Raw genomic sequence first — 14,525 nt, 5'->3', positions numbered from 1 at the left:
TACAAGATCGGCGCGAGAGAAATGAGAAAAATCAATCCTTGGTCGATTTCTTTCCTTGTTTCGTTATTTATTTAATTTTTGAGTGATCTTTTTTTTTCGAACGGACAACGGGAAAGGACAAAGAAGGAACAGAAGGAAAATCGGTAGAAATAAAGGGGAAGAAGAAAAAAAAAAAAAAACAACAACAACAACAAGCTACGTGAAATTCGATATACCAATTAGAAGTTGAAAAAAATACCAAGCACTGTTTCCTGCAAACGCGCATCTACGTATGCATATATTAGAAAATATCACGTAAGTAGGTAATATAGGCGTGATTATATATTATAGGTTTTAATACGGGAGATATCGTTGGTTCTTAAAATCGACGGGGAGAATTCGATCGGGATGAAGATATAGACAATAGATAGGGGGGGGGGGGGTGGGGTGGGGGATGGCATTGGGTGAATACGAATGAACTGATTTTTCTTACATCGATCAATTATTCTCTTCAAGATATATTGTGTAAAATCACAAATATATTTGTGTTATGTATACGTATGTATATGTATATACATGTATGTATATATACATATATAATAGAGTTACAATAATAGAGGTTAATTTGTAATGTGCTTCCTTTTCGTAATTGCGGAGAAATTTAAAATTCGGGAGGAGAACGAAAACAATGCGGGATGAAAAAAAAAAAATATATGAAAATAGGGGAAAACAGAGGAGGGAATTATTACCATAGTATATAAGATACAATCTATAGGAATTGTATGATTGGAGACATATTGAGATATATGTATGGATAGATATATATATTTATATATATATATATAATATATGTATATATAATGTAACATATATATATATATATATATACGTATATAAATATGAAATAAGATCATGAAGCATTAATAAAACAAATATTCATGCATTTATCAAGCATTATTATTACAAATACTGGCTGACTGACTGAATGATTGACTGACTCTGACTCCTTGACAATTAAAGACCCAGCCCACCGACCGAATATGCAGACGCAATACAGTTTCCATAGTTGTCTTCCTTAACTATTCGGTACCTTTGTTTCTTTCATTTTTTTTTTTTTTTTATCTTAAATCTCTTAGTTTTTAATCTTAATTCCAAGCGATCTACATAATTACTATTAATCGACGTAACATTACACTCAGTTCCTAATTACTTGGTTGGATTTTTTCTCCTTTTTCTTGTCGTCTTTTGAATGCGTGTTTGATTTTTTTTTTTGTGCTTTCTTTTAATCTGCAATCTTGACCAGTTTTTCTTCTTCTTACTTTCGATTTCACGATCCGCACGCGTTCCATCGAACGTGGAAATTTTTTTTTACAATACAATATACGCCGAGGCGCCCGCGCCTCCTCCCAAAGCATCGATCTTTTCAACGACGGAAGAAAAAATGATTCAAAAAACCACAAGAAAAAAAAAAAACAAATTCTGATACACATTTCAGATTCTTTGTCTATGAATGCGGACACAGATGCATTTTATAATTAATAATAAATTAACGAATTATTTCTTTGTTTACGTGTGTCTATGTGTTTTTATGTGTACTTCGCGAAGTTTCATGTTTTGTCTTCGTGTTATGTTTAGGTCAAAATCGCGCTTTGCATCTGCAGATTCCACGGAGCCAGAAGTAGGTATATAGCGTATCGATATATAGGCAATAATAATAATAATAATAATAGTAATAATAATAATAATAAATGTATAATAACAACAGAAATTAATTTACGCGCGAAGAATTATCAGTGACGATACAAGTACACGATGATAATAATAATAATAATAATAATAATAATAATAATAATAATAAACACTACCTACGTAGGTGTTATGCATGTAGGTATAGGTTGGTATAAGTTTATGTAGTGGTAGTGGTAGTGGTAGTGGTAGTCGTAGTGGTAGTGGTAGTAGTAGTAGTAGTAGCAGTAGCAGTAACAGTAGTAATTGAAAAACTTTTTCGGTTCACATTTTTGGTGTACAAAATTTTTTTAACATGTATCTCGCCAGTAGTTTGGTAGGTAGGTAGATAATTTTTTTTTTTTTTTTGCCGCTTTTTCACAGAGCTTTCTTCTCTATCATATTTTTTCGTTGCACTTTTTTGCTCTCCTCGTTTCTCTTCCGATCGACTAAATCCGCAATTTACGTATAATATAAATATGTACCCTAATATATCCCTATCTATCTACGTGTATTATCGTTTCGCGATTACATATACATATACATATACATATACATATATATATATATATATATATCTTATTAAACTCTTATACCATAAATATGTGTATATAATCATTAAAAAGTATGTTTAGTTTTAGTTTCAATACAAATAATGTAATAGGTGTTTGCGCACGCGTGCTTTTCTACTACTGTTTTTATTTTCGCTCTACCCTTTCTCCTTCAACATCTCATTCTATCTCGTACTAAATTATATGTTGTGTTTGCGCGCGCGCATGTGTGTGTGTGTGTGTGGTGTGTGTAAACTTCGGTGCAATTTAAAGGCACTTGGTTTTTTATTTATTTTTTTGTTTTCTGACTTTTTGCATTTTGCGCTTTAATTTTCTCCCCCTCCCCATCGAAGTTGCATATTTTTAATTTTTCCTGCATTTGCTTTACAGATTGTTTTCAGATTCAGTAGGAAGGCAAGGCATGAAAAAAACAACTCGAATGCAGAATTTCGGCAGAAAATTATTTCACGAGTGATTTCTTCTGTTTCCTTGCACAAATTTTGAGAATTCTAATCACCGACAAGAATACACTTATATACATACATACATACATATATATATAGTGAATTGCTAAAGACTGCATGATCCGTCGTCTAATGCGCATGCGCTAGAATTCGAGTTATCATCGTTGACTACAATTGTCAGTGAACAAACGTGAAAATTTTTGAGATTATGTTTATGACGCTTAGCCGCCCTAGGACACAACCGCTATCGAATTTTTATCTGTATATGTATGTATATAGGGTATTCATCGAATGAATTAGAAAATAGAGAAAGAAACCTCGATGTGTGGAAACTGTTGCATGTAATTGCAATTTCATGATTTTCCTCTTTTTTCAGAGTTGTCAAGTCATTTTTGTAATTATTTACTTTACTTTACAAACACCTATAAAATACGGATCGGGATATTCGGGACAATCAGACATACATGTATAATATCTAAAGTCCGAAATAGAACCAGGAAGTTACGAAAGAGAAGAACTAAAAAAAATAAACGACGAGGAAAAAAAAATAAAATAAAATAAAATAATGCGACAGCATAATCGCGTATTCTCTGTACAGCTACAGTCTAATAGTTAGTTATACGTGTTCGTGTGTTCGAATACTCGGTATTATACATACACACATAGGAGGAATATAATAACGTTATATATAATATATCACCTATCTATGTTTACGACAGTATAATGATAATAATTACAACGTAGTATTTATAATAGTAGTAGTACGTGCAGCAGCCTCTGGTTGAACAACGAGAGTCTACTCATTTGTATTTGTAAATAAGACTAATCAATTATTGATGTACATTTATATTTATATATAATTCCGTTTTTTTTTTTTTTTTTTTTTTTTTTTTTATTATTTAATTTCCCCCTTACGAACCGCTTCGTTATGTGAGATTGAAAATTGATCAACGATTTGTCGATTCGTCACTTTGTTTTTGACATTTTTTGGGTTTTTTTTTCTTCTCGGTTGACAGCGTAGGAAAAAAAAAAAAAAAAAAAAATCGGGAGCAGTTAAATGAAATCAATAATACAACAATTGTTCGAAAATTCCTCTATACGTTGTCCCGCGCGATAAATCGAGATTCCGAAATAGATCAGAACAAGAGAAAAATTGATACACGATAATAATTACAAATAAATAATTTGGAAGACTATGCGCGTGTCTGTGCGGTTTTTAATTTTTTCTCATCACTTTTCTGCGGCTACTATTTTAGTAATCGCGATCTCCTCATATGTATAATAATTATGCTTGTACTTTAAACGAAATTATTAAATATATACCTATGCGTACGATATATAAAAAGCTATAGTAAAAGCCAGAGTCAAATTGATTTTAAATCTTGTCAAGGATCGTTGATTTGTTCTTATTTTTTAAATCGGTTTATTTATTTTATTTTTTTTTTCAACCAGCGATTTCGTTTCGTTTTCTTTATCGGTAAAAATTTTTTTGTTCGTGCGTTTAAAAAGGTGCGGCGACGGCGGCGGAGAGGCGGGGGGGGGAGGGGGTGTTGGTTAAACACTGGATTTTATACATACATACATATACGTATATACATATATGTATATATTGTAGCTATCTACCTCCTAGCCTACCGACTACTCAGTAATACGAACCTTTACGTGTCACCTGTCTGTGTATAATATGCGCGTGTTTATTTCTTGTTTCATTGCTCGTTTGCTGCTTTCTCTTACGTACTTTGTTAACTTTTTGTGCCGGTATGCAATTTGCGCGTATACATGGTGTATTGTTGAAATTCATTTTCTTGCCTAATTTTTTTTTTTTTTTCTTGCAATTCGATCTGTTGAAACAGTTGTTTCTTAAATCTTTCTATAGGTCATTTCGGTTTTCTTCGATGAAGTTCCATCATATATCTAGATGATATTCTTAAACGATTTATAATAATAATAATAATAATAATAATAATAATAAAATTGTTGTTACACACTATATAAAATACATTTTACGATTATCACTATGTAGAGTTATCATAATATTATATATATATACATGTGTATATGTGTGTTCTGTGTGTGTGTGTATATATATATATATATATGTATGTTTTTTTAAAATTTTTTTCGCTGTATGTCGTGTGAATGTGTTCACGAAAAAATGGCGTGACACGGTACGTGGAGTTGGGAGGTAGCAAATGAGCAGATAGTGCATGTTCACACATTGTATTTCATGTGAGAAAACCTTTCTTATTTTTTTTTTTTTAAGCAAATCGAATTCTATATTTTTTCACTCTTCATTCCCGCTCCAACTCGTGTCAGGTTTTTACGAGACCCAATTTTTCCACTCAGCTTCATTGAATTCTTGTTGATAAGAAGGATAAAAATTTATACTTGCGTGATTTTGAATCATATTTTCACTGTTTTGTCGTCAACGAACTTTACCGTCTTCCGCGCAAGGGTAAGGAAAAATTTGGAAATGCAGACGAGCGCTTTTAATATTTTCATCCCGTCACTGCCTCGATTATTCGAATTCAAATTTAAATTTAATTTTTTTGTACGGCAAAAAATCACGCCTCAGTCGACATCGATTCACGATCAAAAAGTAAACACCAAACATCGTGGAAAAATGGTACTTTTCTTACTACTACCTCCATATAATACGTATATATTATATGTACATACACACACATGTGTGTGTGTGTTATATATTAAATATAGTTATAGCATTGTAGGTATATTTCAACGCATTTTTTTTTCCTCTCTGTATTTTCATATACCATAAAGCGTTTATATGTATGTATACGCATCTCACCCGAATTGAATCTTGGACTTAAATTTTTATAGGGTAAATAGATACGTTAGTTGAGGATATACGGAGGATTATTAATAATAATAATAATAATAACAATAATAATAATAATAATAATAATAATAATAATAATAATAGAATAATGATATTAATAGTTACTAATAAACCTTTCAATAATATATGTATACATATATATTCGTGTATTTACATAGTACGCTTTTTCGTTAATGATCGGTGAAGATAATTATTCTTTTAGAATATTGTTTTCAGTTTTTTTTTTTTTGTTTTTTTTTTTTGTTTTTTTCCCTCAATTTTCTATTTTCCGATTTTTTTCTCTCTTCATTTTCTCCGTTTCCTTTATCCTTCGGATCCATTTTCGCGCTCGTTCTTTACTAACCGGTATATGTGTATTCGTATGTATACATATATCTCCCTATATATTATGTACCTAATTATGAAAGGGACGGTGGAGGGTAGAGGGAGGGCAAGGTTATCTAGGAAACATATTTTTCACTGTATAGCTCTGCTTATACTGGGAACTTTGACAATTATCGGCGCGATAATAATAATATTAATAATAACAATGATAACAATAATATTGATAACAGTAATATGATAACTAGAATTAAAAATTAAGAATTTATCACGTAAAGAAGATGAGAAAGTGGGGGGGGGGGGTTAAAATATGAGATAAAAATGTGACAATTGCAGAGTCTGGACAACGGGTAAGAAAAGAACAAAACTAAAAGATAGAAACTGAACATTTTTTTTTCTGACCAAATATGAACTACACTCTAACAAAGAAATTACAAGGAAAAAAGAAACAAACAAACTAGAAACAATTACAAAACTAATTCGTTTCATATTAATCTAATAATGGTATATAATAAATAGTGGCGGTAAAATCTGCGGCTTATCATTCAACCGTGAATAAAATTTGGAGAGTTTTTATTAAAAAGAATTATCGACCTTTGAGGTCCGTCCGTTTAATACAATAAAATCAATAATAATCATTAAAATAATAACAATATAACGTAAGGTGAGAACAGCGAATGAAATTATTTGTACACGAAAAAGATGAAAGGTGATTTGCCAGAAACGTTGCTTATTAAATTGTAGGAGACAAAGAGTCTTGATAGGATATCGAGTCAACGATCAAGTTTAAAAGCACGTTGCGCCATTGGCGGCTTTGGCGTGCGAAATTTTCTGCAAAACTGAACAACGTGAGTTGGCGAACGAATAAAAACTGGAATGGAGCGATAAAAAATGTCTGTAATACAGCAAAAAACGAGATAATAAAAAAGAAAAATTATCGATATTAATGGTAATAACACAATATCCTTTACGATAAAATCACTAGCTACATGTAACCAACTAACTAACTAACTAACTAAATAACTAACTAACTAACTAGCTTACTTAATCAAACCAAAACAATAACTACGAACTAGCATAATCGCCGACTACTAAACCGCAATTATTGTATAACCGCGCGTTTATACATTGTGTATATATTTTGTGCCTGCATAAGATAGGACATCAAGTTGGGTTATGTGAGGCATGGTTTTTCTTTACTCTACGATATATGTACGTATGCACGTGTATATAGTTACGACGAATTTAATATGAAAACGTCACACGGTATCTACGGAAAAAAAAAAGAAAATTAAATGAAATATTAATGATGATAATAGTGATCATTACCCAAACGAATAAGCTCAATATTTTACATAAATTGTTTTTTTTTTTTTTTTTTTTGTCTTTCATCTTTCTATATTCCTCATTCACTGTATAATTTATATACAAGAGACTACGATTACTATTATCAATTCATATATAGGACCGGGTTTAAGGTTTGGTTAGGTTTTTTTCTTCTTTTTCTTTTCCCTCTTCTGGTTTTCTCTCATTTTTCTTTAATATATATATATATATATATATATATATATATATATATATATATATATATATATATATATATATATATATATATATATATATATATATATATATATATATATATATATATATATTATATTTATATATATATAATATATATATATATATGTATATATATAGGCATGTATTTATCATATAAGGCACTGTTCACCGACAATGTCTGACTAGAAGATGAAACTCAACGTCTCTCTTTCTATCTTTTTTTTTTACGATTTTTCTTTTCTTTTCTCATTGAATCTGATACATACGTCAACCGTATCCAAGTGTCTGTGACTGCTACAATGGCTTCGGTATTTTGGATTTGATATTTGATATCACCCCTCTCACAAAAAAGCAAACAAATATTAGCAAAAAAAAAAAAAAAAAAACAGACGAATTCACGACTCAATTCAACGAGGTGGAGGGAGAGGGGCGGGACTTTAACCGACAGATATACAGAATCGCGACCGATAGCTCACAATAGAAAAAAAAAAAATTACACGAAAATCATGTGCCAACTTTCGAACTTGAATACTCGGTCTAATTTTTATCTATGTACAAATTACAAATAACTAATACACGTTAAAAAGCCAATTAAAGTCGCGCGACTGTTTAAAAAATAAGAGCAGGATGTTCTCCCCTCGTCGATCGGTGAAACACCTTGACTAATCCAGGTCCGTCACCACCCTGAATACAGGCAGTTTTATGGTTCGAAAGGGTCTCGGGTAAGATTCAGAGTCTGCGCAACGTCGAACAACGACACAGCGCCATTCAAATATCTCGCCTTACCGTCTCTGAGCCACAAAACAACAATCGAGTCACCCTTGTTCAAATTTACGTAGTTTTCATTTTCTTATACGGTTGAGTGATAACCTGAACACCGGTATTGGCCGAGCTGAGAGCAACCTGCGGCTGTGCGACGATGGTGGCGGCATTGCCAGATGCTAGCTGTGCTTGGAGCCCAGTGGCGCCACCCTGCGGAACGCCCGAGACGCCGGGGATTCCAGGCGGCAACATGGCGGCGTAGGGATGCCCCTGGTGCGTGGCGGCGGCAGCGGCGGCGGCGGCGGCGGCGTAAGGATTTCCCTGCATGCCCTGAATGCTGCCTAGCGGCACGGTTTGCATGTACGAAGTGGGCAGCATCTGGTGGTGCGGCCGCATAAGCGAGTAAGGATTTATCGGCTGAGGCTGTGGAGGTGGCCTCGGGTAGTGGAATAGGCCCGCCGATAACGGCGACGCCGCGAGAGCTCCCGGAATGCCGGCGAGGCCCTGAAGGCCCAGGCCAGGCTGAGGGGGGCGGGGCGTCGCGGGGGGAGCCGAAATCGAAGGCGGCGGCATCGCGAGGGCCTGTTTGTTCAGTGCTACGCCGGTGTAGTTGAGGGCCGTGAGGGGATTTATGCCGTACGATGCCTGCGAGGCGGAGAGCTTTACGGCCTTGGCGTAGTTCTTCTGAGCTACCTCCTTCGCCAGCGCTGCCGGGTCCATCGCGAGGCTCTGAACCGCGTTGAAGTTGTTCAGGGCGTTGATGTTAGCCATCGTGTAGTGGGCCTGCATGTTCGCGTGCATGCTAGCCGCCATTGACGACATGCTTGCCAGGGACGTGCACATGCTCGGGTTGCTCATCAGCGAGGCGATCGACGTCATAGCCGCCGGGGACATCGAGGGGGGCAGGTGGTGCTGGTGGTGGGGGGTCTGATGGTGTGAGTGAGGGTGGGAGTGGGAGTGGGGGTGATGGTGATTCAATTCGGGCGAGGTACGCGGCCGGATTACGGCGCCCTCGGCGCCTTCGCTGCCCTGCTTGTCGACCCCGCCGACGCTCAGGCCCCCCGGGGGCGGGGGCGGCGGGTTCGCGGGATCGACCAGGACACCGTTCGTGTTTTCGCTCGCGAGGCTCGAGGCCTGGGCTGCGGGGCCGGCGGAACCAGCGGAACCGGAACCGGAACCCGAACCAGCGGTGTGAAGTTGGTGGTTGGCAACGGCGGCGGCGACGGCGGCTGATTGGTGGTGATGATGGTTGTTGTTGTTGTTGTTGTTGTTAATGTTACCCGGGTTCGAGGCATTGGTGTTATTGTTATTACTACCACTATTACTATTCATAAGATTACTATTATTATTTGAGGTTTGAGATGATTGTAGCGTTGTCGTTACAATCGAGGGTGGTGGTGGGTGATGGTGGTTTGTTGGTGTTACTCCAGCGTACTCACATGAGACGGGGACGAATGGCTGCTGTAGCTGCATCAGCTGCTGGTAGGTCGTCGCCGCTCCCGAGGGCTGGTACACAGGCATGCCCGACTTGTCGCCGGCTGGACGTTTGTACGGTACCATTCCGGGGAAGGCCTGGAAGAATATTTTCACGGAACGGAAAACGGAAAAAAAAAAAAAAAAAAATCGCAAGTTGAACAACGTCAATATAAATCTTTTTGTCGTCGATATTATCGTAACGCGTCGAACATTTGCAAAGATACAAAACATCAAGTACGCGTGACAATGTATTCATAGATATGACGAATTGTCAAGTTCGATTTCGACGTTGTCGTGTATATCTCCAAATCGTCGTATATACCGAAGTCCACGTGTCTCAAATGCCAAAAAAAAGCTCAACAACCCCGTTCTATACGCAATTCTGAACAAAAAAACACGAATACATTTTCATTTAACGAAGAAATAAAGAAATGACATGAATTCGACAGATTTAGTATTACGATTTCGTAGAATCCTTTATTTCTGTTCCAAATGAAAATGGATTCGAGTGTTTCTGTTCAGGATTGCGTACAGAACGGGGTTGCTGAGCTTTTTCCGCGTTTGAGACACGCGGACTACGATGTTTGGTGATATCTACGTCAACGTCGAAATCGACCAGGGCACCTTTTAAGGTTTTGAATTCGAAGTTTTGTTTCGGTTTTCAAGAATTTTGCTACTTTCTCTTTATTTCATAGATTATTTTAATTGTTTGGAGTGAATTTGGATCCTTTGATTCTTTTTGGCTGTTGTTTCGTTGGTGATTTGAACTTGGATTTTTTTGCATCAATTTCTAGATGTTCGTTATTTCGTTTTTTTTTCGGACGTTTTTCATTCACATTTCTAAAAGGGTTTTTCTTTTTGCACTTACAAAATTCTCGTAGTAGAATGACCCGACTGATTTCATGTCCATCTGTAACAAAGACACGAATGTGTTCAAGTTTTTGTTCGATGATAATTGATTTTTATGAATAATGATAATATTACTTACAATGTATTTAATATATAACAAATAGAAATAATAAAAAAACTATTATTTGATGGTGTTGTTCTTTTGTTTTCACTATATAACAACGATAGAGCAACAGTGATAAGAATAACAGCAATAACAGTAATTCTGTGCTGTTCAAGAAATACTATTTCCAGGAATTCAAAGGCAATGATTGTATGGCTATCGTTATTGTTGTGGTTAAGATCATCATCATCGTAATATAATAATAATAATAATAATAATATACATAGATAAAAAATATAAATTATTATTACATATAATATATAATTGTGCCGATGACGCATGATAAATTAGGAATTGGATTAGTCCCACTCGAAAATGATTGCGTTTTATACATACTAAGAGATTTTGTATGTAATACGAAATTATCCACGTATACATGTATGGTTAATAACAAATATACTGTCATATACTTTTCGTCTTTTTTTACTTTTCAGTCGTTCTTTTCCCCATCCCGAATATCTTTTGAGAGAAGAAGATAATTTTCTCTGTTTCTCACCCGAATACAAGTGGGTATCTAAGTACAACGTGTATACGTATAAATAATCCACGGGATGGATACGGGTAATCATTTGGAACGAAAAAGAGCGACGTACTTTCAGCGCAGTGAAATAAATACTGGTTGTTTTTCCGTCGTTTTTTTTTTTTTTTTTAAATCACACTTCAGTCAAAAATTTAATCTACGTATTCATTTCTGGCATCCTTTTGTTATTTCGCTTTTGTTTTCTTCTTCGATTTACGATAATTGCGAATTTTTGTATTGTTTCATTTCGAATCAACATACATATATGCATATAAATTTATTTTCTGGTGTTAAAGATATACAATGACAAAATAAAATCAGAGCCTTGCCGATGTTTTTCCGACGGTTGAATGATTGTTGTTATCATCATTACAGCTGTCTCGTTTACTATACCGTATTTTCACAGCGGTACGGTAAATTTTTTTTTTTTGTTTTTTGATCTTGCGCGCGCGGCTTTATAGATACCTACTTAAGAAGAAAGCATGGGAAAGTATATAGGCGATGCATTTAGGAATTGGAAGATTCAAGTTGAGATTTAAACCAAGAATAGTAGAACGAATCGCGGATCATTTTTAAGAGCATCTACACGTGTTTTTTTTTTTTTTTTTTTTTTTTTTTTTTTTACATTTTTAATTGTTGATTTGAAATTTTGTCACGTAACATGAGAGATGTAGTAAAACGATGGAAGGAAAGATCGAAAAATAGAGAGCGAAAAAGACAAGGCTAAGGAATTACGCCACCTTTACACGAAATTAATTTTACTGCACGTAAACAGCGGTTTGAGGCAAAGAAAAAAGTGCAAAAGAAGAAAACGTTGTCTTAGTAAGAAGAAAGATTAATAAAAATAAAAACACAACAATGTGCAAAACAGGGCAAAGCGATGAAAGAAATTGTTTTCTTTCACTCTCAAGTTACCTGAGTTTAATTATACTATATTTGTAATATATAAGAGGTGAAATGAAAGAGGAGGATTATAAGCAGCAGCGACGACATTTTGCCACAAGCTTCAAAGCTGCAGGGATTACACATTTATTGTAATAATTATATAAGCCAATTGGGATATTCTGATAATTAATTATGCATTGCGTATCAATTTTTGTAAGTGTTCTCAAATCCTTGCTATTTGTATAAGCCTTGAGGAAATTTGGAGTGCTCTTTTTTCTTTCTTTTCCATTTTACTCGAAGTTTACAACACGTGCGAATTTTTTCCTTCGTACACATACGTAGGTAGGTATATATAAATATTTTTTCGTGAGCGTGTGTTTTGTACATAAGCGGTCTACTGCGATGCGTTTGAACGTGGTTAGTTATTTCTCATATCTTCCTGAATTCAGACGAAAGTTAATAAATTGTTCGAACCCAAAACGTTTGAATTCGTTTTTCTTTTTTTCTCTCATTTTGTCGTTCAGACTACATATTTAGATGAACGTGACACGAAGAGCAGAAAAAATATATACGATAATTAAACATGACAATAATCTTCGTGAATCCGGATTTACAGAGGTACATAATTGGGACTCACATCCACCATGTAACGTTACATAGTCAGAACGGGGGAATGGCTAGCTTTTTGACCATAGAAAAACCCTGGGACAAATTTTTTACTAAGTTCATATGGACATAACCATATAAGTATATAAACCCATCTCGAAAATATTCGCGTAAAAGCCACAACATGCATCATCGGCGCAAGCTTATTAATTATTATCACGTCATACGTGGTGTACAGGTACGTATGTGTGCATCACTACTGAGGGTATACATGTACGTATGCGGAAAAGGGATAGTGTTGAGTAGTCAAAACAGTTTTGCATTGAAGATGCAAATTGTATCTTCCATGTGTGTGTGTGTGTGTGTGTTTTTTTTTTTTAATACAAAACTTCAATTCTCTTATAATGTCTTTTTTTTATTATTCAACTATTCTCATCATTTTCATGTAGAAAGAAGATTTTGTGAGCAGGAGAACTATACACGTATATGTAAATCAAAACGGTGTCCTTGTGTTTATCTCAATGAATTCGAGGTTAGATTATAATGATGTAAAAGATGTAAGAATTCTCAGGTACATGCTGCTGGTCAAGTTCAATTTTTGCTGTGATCGAATTTAGTGAAAATTTTTACACATTTCTCATAATGATTATTCTAATTAGAAATGGAAAATTTTTTAGCGAGATGGAAAGAAATTTCACAGCTCAAATTGCACGATGGAAAAAACCAGCATTAATTTTTATGAAAAATTAGAGTTACCTAGAGGTGTATGCAGTGTGAGCAATCTCTCTGTGTGAGTGTTTGTGTGTGTAGAAGTAATGTAAATATATGTATAAATATTACGAGGCGTAAGCTCTGTGCTAAGGAATCACACACATAGGCAAAGAAAGAAAAAAGAAAATAAAAAAAAAAATTATAGTCTATATACGATAATCTGAAAGTATTATATGTATATTGCCTCTGTACGTCCGATTATTTTCAAGTTTGAAAGCAAATAAAAATAAAAAAGAGAAATAAAAAAAACTGTCTTTTTGAACTTTGCCGAATCATTTGAAGAATAAGAAAAGCAGGATAGGATTGCGTACGGGGTGTTCCGGAGTTACCGACAACGGAAGTGCGCGATTGAAATCGGTACCGATCGCACGGTCTGTATTTCGGGTTCAGCTGTAATAATCCGTTTAAAAATCTTTCGCTCTGTCGATAATTGTACGAAAACACCCTATACAGGTTACTGGTACTTAACTAACTAGTTTGATCAAATTGACTACTAACGATATGAGTCGGGAGCTGATTTCTTGCGTCGAGAAACGAATGGAAAAATAACTAACGAGAAGAAGCTGTTTATAACGTTAGAATAATATTTGAAATTTTGTGGCAAAGATATCAGTTTCCGACATTACCGACTGCTACTAAAAAAGAAAAATGAAGAAAAGAGGAAAAAGAAGTAGTAACGTTTATAGATAGTAGTAGAAGTAATAGTGTACTCCATGCGAAAGCTGTGGTACCATTAGCAGGTCGTCATTGGGATCGCGCATCCGTTTCTTGCCGAGTTCGACGGCGGCCATATTGGCTGCAGCGGCCGCTGCAGCTGCGTTCTGGAGTCCCGTTGGCACTCCTGGCACTCCTGCGACGGTGCCCATTCCCGGTACATTCGTCTGCACAGTCGCCGTCTGCTTTAATGCGTGTTTTTTTTTTTTTTTTTTTGTTCCACATGGTGTTTTTGTTTTTTTTGTTTTTTGTTTTTTTTTTTTCGTTTAGCAACGGATTTTTTTCCCCAGTGTTCCCAGCGTCGGTTTTGAAATTT

At 35.2% G+C, this 14,525-nt stretch overlaps 1 protein-coding gene across 23 annotated transcripts in view; it reads right to left on the bottom strand.

The window, feature by feature from the left end:
* LOC124305747 (protein muscleblind) overlaps positions 1-14,525 on the bottom strand; it is a 281,356-nt gene that overhangs the window by 25,491 nt on the left and 241,340 nt on the right. For 17 of the 23 annotated variants that reach the window (XR_006908440.1, XM_046765468.1, XM_046765466.1 and 14 more), the window contains 3 exons: positions 14,227-14,394; positions 10,570-10,611; positions 9,665-9,797 (listed from right to left, as the gene is read on the bottom strand). Coding sequence is in view for 21 of the 23 variants with exons in the window: in XM_046765468.1 (XP_046621424.1) it covers positions 9,665-9,797; positions 10,570-10,611; positions 14,227-14,394 (343 nt within the window). In the remaining 2 variants the exon portion in view is untranslated. The remainder of the gene's footprint in view (positions 1-9,664; positions 9,798-10,569; positions 10,612-14,226; positions 14,395-14,525) is intronic. The other 6 variants (XR_006908441.1, XM_046765474.1, XM_046765479.1 and 3 more) reach the window with 2 other exon arrangements.

Source organism: Neodiprion virginianus, chromosome 5 (assembly GCF_021901495.1).
Source record: "Neodiprion virginianus isolate iyNeoVirg1 chromosome 5, iyNeoVirg1.1, whole genome shotgun sequence".
In the NCBI taxonomy this organism is placed as follows: Eukaryota; Metazoa; Arthropoda; class Insecta; order Hymenoptera; family Diprionidae; genus Neodiprion; species Neodiprion virginianus.
The sequence above is the reverse complement of the archived record's forward strand: the minus strand, read 5'-3'. Positions and strand labels throughout refer to the sequence as shown.